Source organism: Eleutherodactylus coqui, chromosome 3, assembly GCF_035609145.1.
Source record: "Eleutherodactylus coqui strain aEleCoq1 chromosome 3, aEleCoq1.hap1, whole genome shotgun sequence".
NCBI lineage: Eukaryota > Metazoa > Chordata > Amphibia > Anura > Eleutherodactylidae > Eleutherodactylus > Eleutherodactylus coqui.
Genome location: NC_089839.1, coordinates 294,921,630 through 294,942,924, shown reverse-complemented (window position 1 = coordinate 294,942,924; position 21,295 = coordinate 294,921,630). Strand labels below are relative to the sequence as shown.

The window sequence follows — 21,295 nt, the reverse complement described above, 5'->3', positions numbered from 1 at the left end:
AATTGTTTTATTGAAAAAAGGGGCATTATATGTAACTAATGGAAAATAAATATCATTACAAGTATACAGCCATTCTGTAACATAATACATTCAAGTACGACGGGGAGGAAGCAGACGTAATATTTACAGTGTCCCCATTCTCCTGATGCGACAAATACAATTAAAACCTCAAATACGAATCAAACAAGTGTCACAAGTCCTGTTAAAAACAACATTTAAAGGGGCAGTACGCCTAAAGTCATCAGCTTATAAAAGCTACAGCAGCATTATAGGAGGAGCTTTGGAACTTTTCATGGTATTGGTAAGGATCGATCATGAGTTATCCCATAAACGTACCCTACAGTCGTTGCCTCTCCATAGCTTGTCATGGATGATAACAGGGGACAATACATGACAGTAAACAGAACTACAATGGACTTTAAATGCTTTGTCCCTTTAAATCTAGATATGTGGAAATGGTCGGAAATGCCAGTGATCATTGGGTGCTAAGAGTGAGAGTAGCTTATATCGAATACTTTGAGTGGATATATCCAAGCTCCAGTTTGGTCGTAGCATTTGCGTTGTTGCTTACGTAGAAAACAACATGGAAGGTTGTGCAACGTCTGTTCGTTACTAAGTCTATGGAGCTCTCAAGACTCGGACAGGATGCTCTGTGTGGCCGTGTGAACCATGGTCATTCCTTCCGACCGGAACTGTTGTAAGATGTTGATCATGCAGATTAGGAGAAGAAAGATGACGACGAGGTCGTCGATGGTACTGAGGATTCCACAGAGAGGGTCGGCGAAAACGGCAAACGGTGAAGACAAACACATGATAGCGCCAAATGAGCACACGATTATCCGTAGACAGAAGATCCACACAAGTCCACCCATGGTGAAGACCCTCCGTAGGGCCAGGTGTAAGAGCGAGGGCAGGTCACACAGGTAGTCAGTGAGCTGCAAGAAAAGGGAGCGAAAGGTGAAATAACAATCAATGAGGCTCTTGTATCAATACATGATCGTCCGGTAAGTCCACCAACATTCCGCATCCAAGGCAAGTCAATGGGATATTTTATGCCCCAGTTCACATACTCAAGGAAAAATCTGCGCCAAACAAGTGTCAGCCTAGGTTTTTTGCCACAGATACTTGACCGCTGTGTAGTGGCTGGTACTTGTAATGTCAATGTGACCGTAGCTTGCAGTTACAAGCGCCGGTCACTACACAGGAGATGGAGCAGCAGCTTCTGCTTCCTGTATTGCGGTGATACCAATGGGGGCCTGATCTGCTGGGATCAGCAACAGATCCCAGCCAATCAATGGTATTTTACGGGGAAAACCCCTTTACTGAAAGTAGAGCACGGTTTGCCCCGCGATCTCTCTTCATACATACCCAGTCGCTGCAGGACATAAATGTACGCACTGTAGCAGGAACGGGTTAATGCAGTACTCTGCCTCCCCCATATATCAGGAGAATGGGTTTCCATGACTCCTTTTTGGCACCTTAGAATGGAGAGTATGAGTTATCGGCGGCGGTCTACACTTGCGGCTCTCTGCATTGTAGTTCATGGGAGTTGTGAAATACCAGCCTATTAGCACAACACCTAAAATCTACAAGGGGTAGAGCCGCATGCATGTATCCTCTCTTCTTCGGAGGAGGACAGGGCACCCCCATTCTCCTAATAGGTGGCAGTCCTAGAAGTGGAATCGGCACCTATCAGACATTTATGGCGTGAACCTTTGATACGCATAAATGTCTCCGATAAGAATACCCCTTGAAGTTTTATTGGGTACCTTAGGGTTAGTTCGATATATTAATGTGGCAGTCACACCAGGAACGGTTGTGCAGCCCTGCCATAGCAAGAGCTTACTGATTTATTCAGATCCTACTGAACTCAGCACTAAATGTCTACGCTCCTCAGCTCCCCCTAGTGGTGGCTGCAGGCAGACAGACTTTTAGCGTGGAACTCTGTCTATGTTTAGGATTTGAAGCTATGTATCAGAAAAACTGAGCTCTGCCAACTATAATATTATATTACAAAATTAATCATCACCGACATTTTGATCAATTTAGCTAAAAACAAAGATATACTTTAATTACCACTATACAGTCCAGTGTGTATGGATGATATACTTACAGGTCGCGGTTTCCCGGAGAAGCGATTGTTGTATTGTCGGATGTCTTGTAGGACGGCTCTGCTTGTCTTATCGTGCTGCTGAACATCACTAACATCGTTGTAGAGCATGTGCACCTATAGAATGAATACAATGGCGTCTTGTTAGGAAAGGTGTCCGTAACACAGGAGCCATAGAGATGAATTCTGATCTACTGAGGACCTGAGCAGAAAGCAGAGCCCCGGTCAATAGTCAGGAAGATTTACTGTATTGTTAAAAGATGAATTAACCCCTTAAGGACTAAGCGTGGGAAATTTATGGCACTTGGTCCTGGGCATTAATCCCAGCCAATAGCGAAAGTATGTTGCGGGATTAAAGCTCCTGCAATCAAACAGGAACAGGTTGGTTATTCGGCTGTTAGTCACAGCTGAGGACCCGGAGGAGAAGGCAGAAGCATTTTTTAGCTGCTTCTGCCTTCTCCTTTACAGACTACATAGCGTTCAATGAGCGCTATGTAGTACAGAGAGAAAGCGGAAGTGTTACTTCCGCTATTTGACCAGCGATCACGTGACCGCTGGGTCCCACTGTCACTACAGGGGGATATTTTTCCCTGTAACTGGGGCTCCTATGGATGCCCCAGCTACAATGGAAAAGTGTGAAATTAAAAAAATAAAAAACAATGTGATTGACCCCCTGAAAAACTAGGCTTATACTCTAGTATATATGGTATATCTCAAAATGTCCAAAACAAAATGAGGAACGCATTCCCATACTTTGTTTTTGTGTACATATACCAATTTTTAAAATAAACTATAAATTTAAAAAAAAAAACACTTTTTTTAGCTTTTTACCCACAATAAAACAAAAAAAAACTGAAAAAAAGTCAGTGAAAAAAGATATAAAAAAAATAGCCCTATGTGTCACGGGGGGAAAAAATGCAGCAAAAAAATTTTGGTAGCTGAAAAAAAAAAAAGGGCAGTAAGACCACCAAATGGGTAAACCCCCCCAAAAATGTCAATGTGCACTACTTCATAGACTATAATGGCACCAGGTACAGTCCGTGGATTAGCACACAAACCAAAGTACGTGGGGGCCATAGACTACATCAATCAATACATGGGTCTTCCATAGAAACGGATACCTTTTGCCTGCAGAGGGGACAGCTGATGGCTCCCAGCCACGGGTCGTGCTTCCAGTACTCGATAAGGCAGGAACCTAGTAGACAGAAGGAACAGCGGATATTACAACTCCTCTTCATAGACTTCAAGTATAATACTAGGAATATGATAAGTCACTCCTGCGCATGCATGAGACGCCATCAGGCACGCCGCTCCGACAGTTTGGAGCCGCTTGCAGTAACAAGTTAGTGAGTGCAAATCCCTCATTTACTGCCGTACAGTGATATCTTGTCAGGGCACGATGGGAGTTGTAGTCTCAATAGCTGGAGAGATACAGATTGGGGGATGCTGGTATAGTGCATCCAGGCACCTGCCGAAATCTGCAGGTCTAACTGCGGACTTTGATGCAGAATCGCAGGCAGGTTTCAAGCCATTTTTAAGTCTGCAGATTTTGGTGCTGGGTTTAGCGCGGCTTGCGGTGCGTCGTGCGGTTTATCCCGCCCCGTGCTACGGGTGCCTAACAAATCTTATCTACATGGTGTGGAAAAAACTGCGGACTTCACATTTCTGTTGCAGATTATCACAGAAGGTTTCATCTTTTCAAATGAGGGCGTGAAATCTTCACCAAAATCCGCATTCAACATTCTGATGCAGATCCATGGGCAACATCCAATACACGTGAATCTAGCGTGAAGGCGGACTCACTACACGGATGTACTTGTGCGTGTATGTGCATGTGCAAACAATAGACCCCATTGATTTTAATAGGTTTATGCTCTATTTTAGTGCTCATTTGCACACCAAAGGCCCCATAGGAGTCTGTGCACCCGATACGCATGCAGGTTTGGCGCATACATCCATGCGAGTCCACCCTAAGGGCGGCTTCAGGCAAGCATGTGCGCAAATACACGTGTCTCTGCGCCTCTGTAAAGCCTAATGAGGTCGCAGTATGCGCCTTTCCTGGCAGGTTTGTGCATCATATTGCGCATCCCCTTGCATATTGCGTGCGCCTTCAGTAAACTTCTATGGGGACCCTTAGTGCGCATATTTTTTTGTGTGCGCAAGAAATGTCCTTGCAATAAAAGGACCTAATAACCCGTTGATACAATGCGTTCTTTCCTCTGCGTATTGCGCCTGTATATTTTGCGCACGTGCAAATGTGTTTGTTTGAAAAAGGCTTCAATGTCATTTTTTGTAAAATCCGATAACTGATCTGTCTACAATGAAAATAAATACTAATCATCCTCGTCTGCAGATACGGTGATGTATTCGGTAACGGATTGCTAGCTCTTGGGTCTAGGGTATATATATAGTGACAGGACAGACCGGCACTGCAGGAAGCAGCTACAGCGAGCGCTCAGAAAATGGGGTTTTATTTGCCTGCTGTATGCCGGAGCCAGCTGGACGGCCGTCCTCAGGAAATGCCCGGGGTCTGGCGCACCGCCGCCTGGTTCCAACAAACAGTAACATGTTGCCGATGACAGGGGCGGGCGCGCCGCCAACTGAATAAGTCATTGTATACCTTCAGAAGCTGTCACACATTGGGAGCAGGAAACGTCTGAAGCTATTTGTCCCGATCCCTGCTCAGCTGCCCTTTCATTTTCACATTGATCCGAAAACATATGTCCAGGAAACCAACAGGAAACCCGGCCGCGAATACGTATTCAGCGCAATGACCAGCTCGCCGCTCCACCGGGACAATCCTCATTAATAAGCACAGGGGGGGGGGGGGGGGGAGTGCGCCTCTTAACCCTTTAAGTGTTACGCATCTTTTTCCATATCTACATACCGCCCAGTACAAGGAAAAAGTATCTATTATATATATATTTTTTTGTTTTTAGCAAAACGCACCAATTTTTTGATGCACTTGCGTAATTGTTGTTGTGGATTTCTAACATCTATAGATGTAAGTTCATAATTAAAGTCATCATTAAAGAAAAATGCAAGAAATTCTGCAAAACGTTTCGTAGAAAGCATTCAAAAGTTAAAAATCGCAACAGCAAAATCCACACTGCTGGACAAAATCTGTAACGGCGCTGCTTCCCTTAATGGCCCCTGTAAACTGACCGTGGCTGCATGAATATTTGTGTTTCACTTTTCTATCAATTGAAAGATTTCTCTTTGCTGTTAGTGAATGGAAATATTCATTGAGGACATCCAAAGGGCGGCTTCACACGAGCGTAATTAGCCTCCTGCCGGCCGCATGAGACAGTCGCGTGCAGCAAGTACGCAATGACATTGCTGCATGTCACCAATCGCCATGCATTATCGTGTATGCGTGCGTGATACGTGCCGAGATAGATCATGCTTCCATCTTTATTACGCGCATATTATGTGTGAGCGGAAACATGGGAGCCTATGGCAGATTGGTACAGCGATTTACGTGCGCAAAACCCGTGCGTGTAATATGCTGTGATTTCAGGGTTCAAACACACGAGCGCATACGCAAATCCGCTCGCCGTTATGGAGCATATTGGCGCATGAACAAGTCTAAATGCTTTTTTTTATTACCGCTTAAATTGCGCACTATAGCGCGTTAAAAAAAAGTTGAAAAACTACATCCGGGGAAGATAGGGCGAGTCTTATCTTTTCTTGCGTGAGAATCAAGCTAGTTAAAACGGAACCATTAAAATCAATGCTTTCGTTACGTTTCGCGGGCGTGACTTTCACGCCCGGAGAACCTGACAAAATTGCAGTTCTCTGTTTAGACCCTTAGAGAGTGAACTGACCCTGACCTAATGGAGAGGTTTTTGCTTTTCTTCAACCGTCATCCTATATCTGCCCATCCTCATCCGTAGTGTCCATCATGCAGCAACGTCCACTGAACACCAGGGGGCGCTGATAAGACTCGTCTCGCCAACCCTGCGCAATCTTTAGAAACAATCAGCGATTCAAAAGAAAAAAAAAAAAGAACCTTTTCAAGCACAATCTCCCTTTTTTAGGACGGGCATCACCGGGCGCAGCGCCACGCACCGTGGGTTGTGGGTGATGCAATGTGTATCTAAAGTGACAAGATAAGTCTTTAACCCTCTCGCTGCTGGATGGCAGGGGCCGCAGAGAGGAAGTTCACCGACTCATCGTTACATGGTTATTTGCACTGCGGTTGATAACGCCGCGGCTCTGGACGTTGTATCGTCAATCTGTCCTACAAGACGGGATGACCTTGTCCTGCTGCTTGCACTCTATCTACAAGTACCGAGCGGCACGTTCAGAACGTCTGTCGCGGCTTTACGCAACAAAATAGCGCAACGTGCTGCAGTATTATGTCTTGTAAAGTGCTGGAAGCCGAACAGACCCGCTATAGTTAATGGGGAACAGTTGGTGTCATCAGAGGACGTTCCTTATGGGCATTGGGCGTCCATAATAGAGCAGGAGAACGGAACCCAAAAGCACCGATGTGAATGAGCCCTAAACTGCTTGGAAACAAGCTAGCTGTCTGTTTGCAGTAAAGGCCAGCAGAATACAGGCTGTAACCCAGGGGAAGTAATGTAGACTGTAAGCCCCTTTGGCAAGACCCTCTCTTCCTCTGTTACTCATTTAGTTTAGGCGTATTGTACCTGCTGTTATTGGGGACCTTCCACACGGGACAGAACTGGTCTGCGCTGGCATTTCTGCGTCACAATGTTATCCCTATGGGGCTTGAATTCCGCATTTGTTAAAATCCGTGCATCTTTACTTCAGTTCGCAAAGGCTAAGCTTTCTGCTGCCAATTTCTGATATACATGAGATATAATTAAGAGATTCTGCAAGATGTTCTGCAGTTACAAACGCAACAAAATGTGCGCTATTTGACAAAATCCACATCTGCGCTGCGTCCTGCAAACAATTCTGTTCTGTGTTAAAGGTCCCTCATGCACTGAAACCCTTTTCCTATATACACCATGTTGGCAAAAGTATTGTCCCTCCCCAATCCTGTGCTGTCAGGTGAAGAGGGTATGTAAACTGGATGTGTGAGCATTAGGTATAAAGGAGAGGATCACACAGCATATCTCAGTACAGACACCATCAGGTGTAGAAGGTGGGATGTCACCAACTAAGCAGTACAGGACATTGCAGCTTCTGGATTCAACAGTTGGCCATATAATTGGGTAATGGAAACCACCCGGTGTGTGCAATGCCGCCACGTTGGGGGAGACCTCGTAAACTGACAGAACGTGGATGATAAAGGCTTGTAGAAGCTGTGAAGGCATCACACACGTCATCTGCCATCACTCAGGGGGTCTCACGGGACATTGGAACATCCATTAATACTAGAACCATCTGTAGGGAATGGCATGTGAAGGGTTACCATGGACGATCGGCTGCACACAACATCACAGCAGTGAATGCACAGCGGCGCCTGCGATGGGGCTTGGAGCGTCAGACTGTAAATGAGTGGAAACAAGTGTTTTGGACGGATGAATCACAGGCCACCATCTTCCGATTAGATGGCGGCACTTGGGTATGGCAGTTGCCTGGAGAGCGGTTTCTACACAACTGCATTGTTCCAACAGTGAAGTTTGAAGTAGTTTCTTTTGTAGTGTGGGGGTGTCTCTCCTGGGAAGGATTAGGACCATTGGGTCTAGTGAAGTCCACCCTCAACGCCAATGGGTACAGAGACATTCCAGACAATGTGCCATCAGCTACCCTGCGGTAATACTTTGGTACAGTTCTGTGTCTCTACCTACATGACCGAGCACCATGTCATGCAGCAGGCTTGGTCTGAGCAGCAGAACGTCTGCAAACTCCATTGGCCGGCCCAAAGTCCAGATCTCAATCCCATCGAGCATCTGTGAGACGAACTAGAACACGTATCTGTGTACGACCATCATTCCTGTATCCCTATATGAGGCTCTCTGCAAGGAATGGAGGCAAATCCCTCCACAAATCTATGGGAATTTGGTGGAAAGCGGCCGCGGAGGGTCACTGCAGTCATGGAGGCCAAAGGCGGCCAACACCGGATGGAAGAATACTGACTTTCATCCCCTTCTGTGTGCGCCCCAATGCTATGGGGAATGAATGGCGCTATATAACAAATACTAATAATGTAATGTAATGTGATGCAGCTTTACACGCAGATTACACGATGGTAAACTAAGTTCTCTAAGCTCCACATTCGCTTTAAATGCCTCCACAGAACGCGCTCGGAGTCGACTTTAGTAACTGATGTTGTAATACATGAAGGTTTCCACATCAGTGTTCCAAGGGCAGCATCGGCAGTGGGTCATGTTTACCTGCGTGACAGATGCATGCCAACCTTCCTACATGAGTGCTGTTCCTTTAACCCTTTCTTCACCAACATTGCCCATTGTGTGCCACATTAGGAGAGGAAGGAGGACTCTCTTGTTGCGCACATCCCCCCCCCTCTTTTGTCGAGTCTGGGGGTCTCGATCACTAGATCCCATTGATTTCAGCACACATTCCTCCATGCTTTGTTCTTATGACTGTGAGACATGAATTGTGTCTCTTTATGATTGAAGCGAAGAGCCGAATGTGAGACAAAGAGTACAATTAGCTCTCCTCCATTAATCGTCTTGTGCCGCACACATGAGAATGCCTTTGATATGTTGCCATCCGCTTTATGTTGATCCATTAAAGCAAAAACGAGCAGTTCTAGGATAATCCCACTTAGTCCTTGTCACGTTGCAGCGATGCACGCTGCTTGTTGCGACTGGTTGCCTCTAATTTTCCAATTGTTCCATCTCTGCGGGTCTCTGGAGGCGGCAGGAGAGGGGGTGGACGGGCCGCAGAGCTCCACTATTGGCTTAAACCAGGTCTTGCACAATGTTTGCATGGAAAATTTTTTTTTCCTTTTTGAAAGTCCAAGGTTGTATTTTATCTTCCCCAAGTGCATAAAAAAGAGTGAAGTGAATGCAAAATATGGCGCACCCGTTCCGGAAGGAGAAAGACCCCCAGCTGCTCTTAATGCTCACAGCCTTAGGGCTCCTTCGCATTTGTGCGAGCTGCGTTTTTACGGAATGAACTATGCTTTTTTTGTGCGTGTATCTGCGTATCTTACTGGACTTTTTCTGCTCGCAGGACAAGTTCATTTGCGCTCAGGGCACAAAGATGCACCGATTGAAATGGCTAATTAGTCTAATGAGTTTCACGTATCTCCTTGTGGACTTTTATGGGGCCCTTAGTTACGCAAATACGCAGAAAAATAGAACATATATATATATATTTTTTTTATGCGGACGAAATGCACATGGAAAATACAAAAATGTGTACGACCCCATTAAAATCAATGGGTTCTATTCTTTGCATATTGTGTGTGAAGCCATACAAAACCTCCGTTGCTGATTTCCACTAGAAAACAGCGCTCTTTGGTCCTGTACTTTCCGGAAAAATGCTGAACTGCTAACCAGAAATCAAATGGACCCCAGTATATACGTGCGCCCAGATAAAGCTAGTATGGGGGGGGGGGGGCAGTACCACAAGTACATATAGCGCACCATGCCGGTTTATAGCCTATTAGTTACACCCAGTCTATAAGGACAGATGGGTGTGTTTTTGTCCTGTTATGCGGCCTGGAAAATCATAACCGCACAACGGGATAAAATGAAACCACTGATTTAAAAAGTTTTGTTTCCACTCCTGGGAGCTCGCGCGTTATTACTACATGTGAGAAAGTTGGGGCAGGACCTATCTTCCAACTTTCGTTTTCAAACTCATGCGCACTAGCGTGGAGTTTGAATAATGAAACAAAAACCAATTGATGCGCTAATCCGCTCCGAAGCAGCGAGCGTATTACCGCAAGCACCCTTAGACTGAGCATACTACTAAGCAGCTGCCTCCCAGTGCATAGTAGATGTGTGAGTGGTTGTTCATCAGTATTTTGCTCCTGTTCTACCTCCCCATATGCCATTTGTGCCTTCTTCCTGCCGCTGGGGACTGGCGTTTCTGCCTGCCCTTGTATCAGTAAGTATGGCCGCCTTTCAGTGATTTTATTTTACTATAAAGACATACGACGTACTTATAAATCTTCCCAAATAACACCCTATAGGTGTAAATAGGGCTCTGATGGGCGTATAGCAGCGACCGTATTTGTGTAAGAGTACATTATTGTTTCGATAAGTGTTGGCGCTTCATTGACTCTGTTAACAATAATCCATTTCTTTGATCCAACAGAGACGACGTTTAATAGTATAGCTTTTCAGTACGATTTAACAACGAGCAAAAATGCAAATAAAGAGGTTTAGTGATGTCATGGTCACTCACCGCAGAATAAATGGCCGCAGTTAGTCTCCACCGGGGATGTTGCTGTTTGAAGACACACCGGGCAGTTTAGGTCATTGTGGAAGCGAGTCGGGCGGTTTTTATGCATCTCCTGGAAAATTGGAATTTTTTTTTACTTCTTGCAGTTACCCATATCAACCAATCAGATTCCAGTTCTCATTTCCAGAGGTACTATAGAGAAGGAAGTGACTTGATTGGCTGCTATGGCCAACTGCTCCACTTTTCCCTTCCATACATCTTGTATTAAGCTAACTGCGGATGATATAATTCCATGCATTGAGCAGTTTATCTGCCCTTTTTCTCACTGATGACTTATCCTCTGATTAGGTGATCAGTAGTTGATGGACCACTGGTCCTGCCCTTTCGCCACTCAGGACCCCTGTCCATTAGCTGATCATCCGGCCCGCTGTCCAATGCAGCATGCCGGATGTTGTCATTGGCGGACAGGGGAGGAAATGCCAAAGCCGGCTTCACGTCCATTGAAATCAATGGCAATGGCCATTTCAATTTAAACTTATTACCTTAATCCACAAAGCCCTCCACAGCGCAGCGCCCCCCTATATTGCCTCCCTCATCTCAATCCATCACCCAGCCCGGGCTCTCCGCTCGGCAAGCGAAACTAGACTGCACACCCCTCTAATTCGAACTTCTCACTCCCGCCTCCAAGACTTCTCCAGAGCAGCACCAGTCCTCTGGAATGCACTACCAAAGGATACCCAGGCAATCCAGGACTTGCAGAACTTCAGGCGTGCTCTAAAAACGCACCTCTTCAGGGAGGCATACCGCATTCCCTAAACAAACCCCTCTGTACTCCGCCTGATAACATGCTCCCCGACCTACTGACTGCAATCCCTGCTAGCCATCATAAACCGCTCCTGTAGTCATATTGATCCTGCCGTCGCATAGCTAAATGTCTGACTGTTGTCTGTATATAGCATCCCTCACTCTCCATCACGCGATACTGTGCACATCTCCAGCCCCTTTACCTTCTGTATCACCCCATTACTTGTAGTATGTAAGCTCGTTGGAGCAGGACCCGCACCCCTATTGTTTCCATTAACTGATTACTATGTAACCGTGGTTCTGTAATGTTTGTACTTTTGTCTTTCTGTATTCCCCCTGTCTATGTAAGCGCTGCGGAATATGTTGGTGCTATACAAATAAAGTTTATTATTATTATTTCCACTGCTATGGCAATTCCCACTGATCAGGACTGGATGTGACATCATGGCCAACAGGAGAGCAGGACGTTCCGTAGCAGCGCGGCTCTCCCATTGAGTGTCACCAGAGCATGCACTTCCTGAGGTGACCGCTGATGACAACGTTCAGCCCCCTGACCAGACGATCAGCTGATCGATGGGGTCCTGAGCAGCGGACCCCCAGTCCATCAACTACAGATGACCCACCCAGAAGATAGGTCATCAGTAGAAAAAGGGCAGAAAACCCCTTTGGATCTCAGGTATAATTTATATATCACATTGTTTACTTGAATCAATTCAAGCTGAAGAAAGGCCATGTGACCAAGGAACGTGATATCGGAGCAGAGGAAGAGGTTGCAACGCTTGCTAATGTGCCATGGCCCCTTCAAACAGCCAATCAGTGGGAGTTGGCCAACACAGTCTTATATGGAGATTTCTTTATATACAGTATATTGGTTGGAGGACTGTCCCACTGTATATCTGCACAACTCTATAAATCCTCTTCCACTCACTTTGTAGTGTGTTGGGGGGAATATTCCAGTCTCGTCTCTTTGGGGGATCGTCTCTGGTTTGTCCAGCGTACAACACCTGCGAATATAAGAAAAATCAGTAAAAACGCTGAATAAATAATAACGACAACAAGAAAAATAAACACAGGGAGAGCAAATAATATTTACCCTCTAAGGCCGGGCTGACACCAGCGTAATCTCACTGCGTACTACGCCTGCGTAATATGCGGTGAATGGAGTCAACGAAAGTACATTGATCGTCATTGCTCCATTCACACCTGTGAATATTCATCGGACGGTTCGGCTCCGAATCAGCAGAGGTATAAATGAATAAAATATCGCGTTACAAGGAATCTTTCCTCATAAACCGATATATCCGTCTACTCGGCTCCTCCGGATCTATAATATGCTGCATGCAGTTTGGATAGCAAGCTCAAGCTGACAGATTCCCTTTAACCCTTTGCAATCCAATTTTGGATTCAGGGTTTCCTAGGGGGCTTTCTCTTTCTGCCAGTATACAATGGCGCCATCTGCTGGCTAGAGCCAGTACTGCGGTATGGGACATGCTGGAGAGGCCCCCGACAACAGAGCAGCCAGTAATATACAGTAAGAATACCCTGCTGGACGTCTTCTGACATCGAAGCTGTACAACCTTCAATCAGAATGTCTTCAGACGTCAGACAGTGGATTGGAAAGGGTTAATAGGCATAAATATATGGTAGCCCTGGGAACATTTTTAATAGGCCTAGAGCTACCATGCCAACCCCCCACCCCTCTGAAAATCGGGATAGGGCTTATTTTTGGGGAAACACTGTAGTAGCACTAGTAGTAAAAAGTACAATAGTAATAGTATAATAAATGAAAGGAAAGTATAGTAGTAACAATAAAAAACAACAACAATAGTAATAATGCAAATGCAGCCAACAGAACCCGGACCCGCCATTGTGCTGATGTAGTGGCACAGCGTTGCATTAGCATATTGTGAAATGTGTCATTGTTACTCTGCCGTGCTCACATATGACGCTCTGTGTATATATCTATACCTACTCCTATATGTTTCATCACTGCCACCAGATAAGGCTCACACGCTGCTTGCATGCCATGCTGTGTTTTGCGCCCACGTCATGAACACCTCCTGGAGCTGCACTCTGGACGCCGCCTCTAGTCAATGGAAATTATGGCTGCACTTTATGAGATGGGAGAGCTGCTGCGGTACAAAGGGCTGTGTATACACGGAAGGAGAATGGGAGATAAAACAAGAAAACCCAGTGACCTAGATTGCGATAAGGCTGGTGCGCCATGCAGTTTACAAACACGGCTGTCCTCAGGCAGTTTCAGCCAACGTGCACAACGGCAGGTTAAGTGCTTCTTCCCTGCACTGTCTATTAGGGCTCCTTCACACGACTGTGTTGGTACCGTGTATGCTGCGTGGGGTATGTGTGCGGAAATACGCAGCGCTAATCTGCCATAGGCTCCCATATTGCCAATCACTCGTTGCACGAATTACGCACGCAATAAAGGTCTAAGCATGTTCTATCTTGGTGCGAATTATGCGCTGATACTGCATGGCAATCTGCTAACTTGCTGTGTGCCGTGCGACTGTCACAACGAATTACGCTTATGTGCAGTTGGCCTTATGTATCGTCCAGAGGCGTAACTTGAAGCATCTTGGCCCCAATGCAAAATCTTTCATAGGGCCCCCAACTATAATAGTTTACTCATAGTAATGGGCTTCTTATTTGGAGAGGAGAGGGCCTTATGGGTCCCCTAATGCTCCTGGACCCGGGTGCAATCACATCCTCTGCATCCCCTATAGTTACGCCAGTGGTATCATCTATAAGGTAGCTAAAGACTGCAGCGCTCTTCCCTTATCTGATATATAGCAGTGCTCATCCAGCGCTATACTCACTATTCTTCTGGTGGAGTCACTGTGTACATACATTACTTATCCTGTACTGATCCTGAGTTACATCCCGTATTATACTGCAGAGCTGCACTCACTATTCTGCTGGTGAAGTCACTGTGTACATACATTACTTATCCTGTACTGATCCTGAGTTACATCCCGTATTATACTGCAGAGCTGCACTCACTATTCTGCTGGTGGAGTCACTGTGTACATACATTACTTATCCTGTACTGATCCTGAGTTACATCCCGTATTATACTGCAGAGCTGCACTCACTATTCTGCTGGTGAAGTCACTGTGTACATACATTACTTACCCTGCATTAATCCTGAGTTACATCCAGTATTATACTCCAGAGCTGCACTCACTATTCTGCAAGAGGAGTCACTCTGTACATACATTACTTATCCTGTACTGATCCTGAGTTACATCCTGTATTATACTCCAGAGTTGCACTCACTATTCTGCTGGTGGAGTCACTATGTACATACATTACTTATCCTGTACTGATCCTGAGTTACATCCTGTATTATACTCCAAAGCTGCACTCACTATTCTGCTGGTGTAGTCACTATGTACATACATTACTTATCCTGTACTGATCCTGAGTTACATCCTGTATTATACTCCAGAGCTGCACTCACTATTCTGCTGGTGGAGTCACTGTGTACATACATTACTTATCCTGTACTGACCCTGAGTTACATCCTGTATTATACTCCAGAGCTGCACTCGCTATTCTGCTGCTGGAGTCACTATGTACATACATTACTTATCCTGTACTGATCCTGAGTTACATCCTGTATTATACTCCAGAGCTGCACTCACTATTCTGCTGGTGGAGTCACTGTGTACATACATTACTTATCCTGTACTGATCCCGAGTTACATCCTGTATTATACTCCAGAGCTGCACTCGCTATTCTGCTGCTGGAGTCACTGTGTACATACATTACTGATCCTGTACTGATCCTGAGTTACATCTTGTATTATACTGCAGAGCTGCACTCACTATTCTGCTGGTGGAGTCACTGTGTACATACATTACTTATCCTGTACTGGTCCTGAGTTACATCTTGTATTATACTCCAGAGCTGCACTCACTATTCTGCTGCTGGAGTCACTGTGTACATACATTACTTATCCTGTACTGATCCTGAGTTACATCCTGTATTATACTCCAGAGCTGCACTCACTATTCTGCTGGTGGAGTCACTGTGTACATACATTACTTATCCTGTACTGACCCTGAGTTACATCCTGTATTATACTCCAGAGCTGCGCTCACTATTCTGCTAGTGGAGTCACTGTGTACATACATTACTTATCCTGTACTGATCCTGAGTTACATCCTGTATTATACTCCAGTGCTGCACTCACTATTCTGCTGGTGGAGTCACTGTGTACATACATTACTTATCCTGTACTGACCCAGAGTTACATCCTGTATTATACTCCAGAGCTGCACTCACTATTCTGCTGGTGGAGTCACTGTGTACATACATTACTTATCCTGTACTGATCCTGAGTTACATCCTGTATTATACTCCAGAGCTGCACTCACTATTCTGCTGGTGGAGTCACTGTGTACATACATTACTTATCCTGTACTGACCCTGAGTTACATCCTGTATTATACTCCAGAGCTGCACTCACTATTCTGCTGGTGGAGTCACTGTGTACACACATTACTTATCCTGTACTGATCCTGAGTTACATCCTGTATTATACTGCAGAAGAGGGGCCACTTCAGTGTATTATACTGCAGAGCTGCAGTCACTATTCTGCTAGTGGAGTCATTGAAATCAATCAGAGCCATGCCTGCAGTTACAAGCGACGGCCACTACAAAGAGGTCAGTGCGGAGACTTCCACTCCAACCTCTGTGTATTTGCAGTGCTGAAACCATGCACTTGCTCAGCTGATTGGTTAGTACACTAACCCCGACGGACATCTATTGATGACCTATCCTGATGGTAGGGCATCAACGGTACTTAACTGGAAAACCCCTATAAGGAGAACCGATACCCTTCCTGAACCGTGACTTTGTACCGGACCTGCGCTGGAGGCTCCTCTATAGAGCAGCACAAAGTAATGTCCTGTATTTGTAAAGGGACTCAACGTTTTGTGTATATTCATTCAGTATATAAACCGTGCTGAAGGTGAATGTACTCATTCGTCCATGTAAATAAACAGACATGAGCCTACACGGCTCCCACATGTTATCACCACCTGTCATTGATTGTTTGCAACCCATCGCTTACCGTCAGCCACGGAGCAGTTTCTCCAGACTGTTATGATAATGGGAAATGATGCAGAACTAAACCAACAGCATGTGGAGCAATAACAACCCGGGGATGCTTTATGTTTATACTTATGTATCCCTATTGCCAGAGTCCTCGACTATTACAACATCCTGTCCAAAGCGGCTGTGCTACAATGTTACAGTGTCAACAACGCACCTGTCAGCAGCATTGGAAGGTTCGCGGTGCGTGGCCAATAGTGGAAACCTAATGTTACTGTCATTCAGGTATTTTAGCAAGGCAGGTGTCCTACGACTACTGACAATCCCCAACGGAAGACGGCATTTATGTTCCTTATAACTAAGTATTATCCAACAGTCTCAAACATGTATGTCTATATAGGGGCCGATCACCCGGTAAGTTGTCCGCCGTCGCCTGCAGGAGATTCAGGTACCGATCCGTGCTGAGAGTCCCTGGAATGAACACAAGTCCGAGGAGGCGATCGCGCCAAATTCCAATTCACATGTTCACGCTGAATTGTCGTTGTCATCTGATTAGGTTTTGCTCTTATTAGTACTCTACGTTACATCTGGACGGAATTGGTGCTTCACCGTTCATTAACACGGTAATGATAGTCTGCCCTGGACTGCACTGGTGAACAGCTGGAAGCATGTGTCAAAGGAGGCCGCTTCCAGTACGCTGTCCTTACTTTAGTCATAGCAGCCGACAGGACTTAGAGACACACGGAAAGCATTTCTGCTTCTCACATTCTACTCTTCAACTTTGCAATTGTGTTTTACTCTCTGCGTCTTAATTGAAATCCATGTTCCAGGGCCCCCATCATATCATCGTGTAGCGCGTCCATGCCTTCCTATTCAAGTACCCTACTGTTTCAATATAGGACACCAATACTGAGATATGGGGTAGAAGATCCCTTTTGGATCATTATTTTTTAACTACACCCTGGATACATTTGTAGCAGAGTTAGATGGATAGATAGATAGATAGATAGATAGATAGATAGATAGATAGATAGATAGATAGATAGATAGATAGATAGATAGATAGATAGATAGATAGATAGATAGATAGATATGAGATAGATAGATAGATATGAGATAGATGGATAGATAGATAGATAGATAGATAGATAGATAGATAGATATGAGATAGATAGATAGATAGATATGAGATAGATAGATAGTAGATAGATAGATAGAGATATGAGAAAGATAGATAGATATGAGATAGATAGATAGATAGATAGATAGATAGATAGATAGATAGATAGATAGATAGATAGATAGATAGATAGATATGAGAAAGATAGATAGATAGATAGATATGAGATAGATAGGTAGGTAGATAGATAGATAGTAGATAGATAGATAGATAGATAGATAGATAGATAGATAGATAGATAGATAGATAGATAGCGTCCGTGTGTCTATTATATATCGCCTAGTAATCCAAACAGAAGAAGAACATCCTGGAGAAATACATATTGACACCAGAAGCCAATGGCATCTTAATGACACAACAATCTAGGTGTGAGACCTTCTGCGATTTCTGGCTCTGGAGCCTCGTCTTACCTGGACTGGACCGAGCTGCAGAACGTGTGGTTGAGCATGTTGTAGGTTTCAGTCTTCCCTGATCACCAGCTGACAGCACACTGTCGTAATTCCATGTCAAGGCACACAGACCTAGAAGTGATGCTGTTAATGATTAAGCCGGAGTCAAGGTTTTCATAATAAAGCAGAACCCGCAGCGGCCAATCTGTGGAGAGTCATGTACAATATACGACTGAACTATATACAATGGGTGATATTTACTAATACTGCTACTTCTACTGTACTATGGTATTATTTTACAGCATCAATTTGAACTCCGTGCGTAGAAGAATCCGCATGGTATTAATGATGGCTCAGGTTCTCATTGAATTCCATGGGATAGTAAAAAGATATAGATATCAGATTCCATGAGAAAAAAAAACTCAGCGGGCCTAAGGGCATGGTGATATGGAATATATTTGCCAGATGGGCCACATAATCCACGTGTGGACCCAGGTCATGTTGATATGAAATTGCACGCTAGAAATCTGCGTTAGTCGTGTGGATCTCTAACTTGGATTTGCTTTGAAATCCGTGTCTGATTTTTCCAGTGCAGTGTCTATTGTGTGAATAAGACCCTTGCAATACGCAGAGAATAGAACCCAGTGATTTCAGTGGGTCTGTGCAAGAAAACATGCAGTGTGCTCTTCTTTCGTAATCATCTGAGCGCCAAAGGTCCTACGGGAGGGGTGCAATACAGGAGCTGCGTAATATGCTGCACAATTCTCTGGGAGTGGTTGTGTCTCACATGGAAAATGTACAGTAAATTACACCGACACACAAAAAAGACTCAATCTGAACACGAGCCAACGACTGAACGACAGACAATAATCGATCGCTTTTCCTTCGTTGTTCATTTCATGCAGACGTAAAAACCGTTGCTAGCTTATTCCTTTATCATTTGGTTTAAACAGCGATCATTCAGTCCCTGTCAGTCCCTTAGACCTCATTCACATGAGCGTGAAACGCACGCCATATTACCCGTGCAAAAAAACTGCGGCTAATAGAACCAACTAACCCCTATGGAGGCGTTCAGAATGGAGAATAAAAAAAAAATAATTGCACCTTAGAATAATAGGACATGCGCAACTGAAATCCCGCAACTCAAATTCCCAGCTGCGTGAAAAGACAGAACTATTTGCAATGGCAGGGGGCGGAGCTAAGTTCCGGGACTTAGCTCCACCCCGCCCCCTCCCATTGCAAATAGTGTCAGGGAGCGGTGAGGGGGGGGGCAGGAGCTCAGTGCACTGCTCCCGACTCTTCCAGCCTCCTCGCCCTGCAGAGAGGGACACCGTATATTGGCTGGGCGTAAAAACCCCGCTAATATACAGTCGTCTGAAGCCGCCCTAAGATTGTGGCTTGATAACGGGAAATCGCTCATTCATGCTATTTTTCGTGCACTTAGCCACAATTTTTTTGAGCGGGTAAGTTCGGCGTGAATTTCACGCTCGTGTGAATGAGGCCTCATAGAGCGAATGTGAAAGACTGAACGATTCATGTTTGAACAAGCCAACAATGTATCTGCCTGTATAAACAAACGGCAGGAGAGCAAACGAGCTAGCGGTGATGTCACTCATTAAAACGATAATCAGCTTGTCTAAAAGAATCCTTAATAGAGATGAGCGAACGTACTCGGTAAGGGCGATTTCGCAATCGAGCACTGCGATTTTCGAGTACTTCACTACTCGGGTGAAAAGTACTCGGGTGCGCTGTGGGTGAGCAGGGGGGGGGGGGGGTTGCAGCGGGGAGTGGGGGGAGAGGGAGAGAGAGAGGGCTCCCCCCTGTTCCCCGCTGCTACCCCCCACTCCCCTCTGCAACCCCCCGCCCCACAGCGCACCTGAGTACTTTTCACCCGAGTAGTGAAGTACTCGAAAATCGCGGCGCTCGATTGCGAAATCGCCCTTACCGAGTACGTTCGCTCATCTCTAATCCTTAACCATGAACGACAAGTGAGCGATTTTTTTCACATTCACACTGAACGATTATCATTTAAATTCGTTACTTTGAACCAATTTTTAGCAATAATCGTCAGGTATAAATGGGCCTTTAGGCAGGCATAAAAACCACATGACAATCAGCCCGTGTGAACAGGCAGTCCTTCATCTATAACTGACTGCCTGTTTACTGTGAATAGAGGCGGGCAGCCGGTAGAAATTCCCAGCCTTCATTCACAGTTTCTATGTGAAAGCGAAGGAGTGCTAATCGCTGGGACAACTGTCAGAGGCTTAAACGCCCGACAGCTGATACAGCGCTCACCTTCAAAGTCTTCGACTGCCGGCTCTTCTTTCACCCGGTGCCCGGCAGCCTGTACTAAGCGCATCACCTGAACACCAGGGCTGCGCTCAGTACAGGCGCTGGGTACCTGGTGAAGGAAGCACACACAGCCGCAGGTAGGCAGCTGATTTTGAGTTAAAAGCCGCACCAATGCATACGGAAACTGTGAAATTTGCAACATGCTGTGGACATTCTGCAACATTTCTGCTCTGTGCAAACATACCCTTAAAATATACACCGCAGGTCAATTCACTCTGCAGATTTTCCTTTTAAGCGTCATCCACACGGCTGATACTAAAAAATGCTGTGGATTTTCTGCCCCCAATTCCACTATGGAAAATCTGCAGCATTTCCCGCTTTGGGGATTCTTGCCAGAATATTTTGTAAACCAGGAACAAGTCCTTTAGCAGGAGTATTACCCTCGGCCCGTCAAACATTAACCTGATCACGCTCATGTCACGAGTGTTTTGGTCATATGACTTTAGAGCAGCCTTCTTGCTGCCAGTCTCCGGGCTACATAGTTTAGCAAGTTAGTAACTATTTCTGTTAAGTCTTCCAGGTACAGAATTCGGTGATCCCAAAGAGCTCAGCCAGCTGTTCATTCCCCTATTTCCACATAAAGGAAATCATTCTGCAGATATAATAAGCCTGAGTTACACAATCACAGCGGACTGTGGTGTCACGTAAGGCTGCGCCAATATCCGCTATGAATTACACAAGTAGGTAATATTACAGTGAGACTCTGATGTCTAAGGGCTTATTCACAATGCTTACAATGCATCAGTGCACAGGGGCGTATTTCCACGGCGTAAAAGCCCCCGACTGGGCACTTTCACGCCAGCGGCAGCAGCTGCATGGATTCCTATGGGAGCTTATTCTAGCCGGAGAAGGGAGGGAGTTTAGAAGCGTGACTGCTAAATTCGCTCCCCCTTCTTTTCTCCTTTCCTCCCCTTGCCGCTGTTTGCAATGGGAGGAGGCATGGCGGGGCGGAGCTTAGCTGGCAACAGGGAAGGGGGCGCGGGAGCTTAGCTCCGCCCTCGCCCCCCCTCCCATTGCAAACAGCCGGAGGGGAAGAGAGAGGAGGTGAGCCGGCGAAGGGGAGGAAAGGGGGAATGTCTCCCCAGGCT

General features: G+C 45.5%; 1 protein-coding gene across 1 annotated transcript; it reads right to left on the bottom strand.

The window, feature by feature from the left end:
* Positions 1 to 402: 402 nt before the first annotated feature.
* On the bottom strand, positions 403 to 17,938 carry LOC136620048 (E3 ubiquitin-protein ligase RNF170-like). The gene is made up of 6 exons (XM_066594780.1): positions 17,877 to 17,938; positions 12,138 to 12,213; positions 10,409 to 10,517; positions 3,232 to 3,305; positions 2,114 to 2,227; positions 403 to 935 (listed from the first exon to the last, which is right to left on the bottom strand). Exons 1-6 carry the CDS (start codon positions 17,912 to 17,914, stop codon positions 630 to 632), a joined length of 717 nt encoding a protein of 238 aa, XP_066450877.1. The 5' UTR covers positions 17,915 to 17,938; the 3' UTR covers positions 403 to 629.
* Positions 17,939 to 21,295: the final 3,357 nt, after the last annotated feature.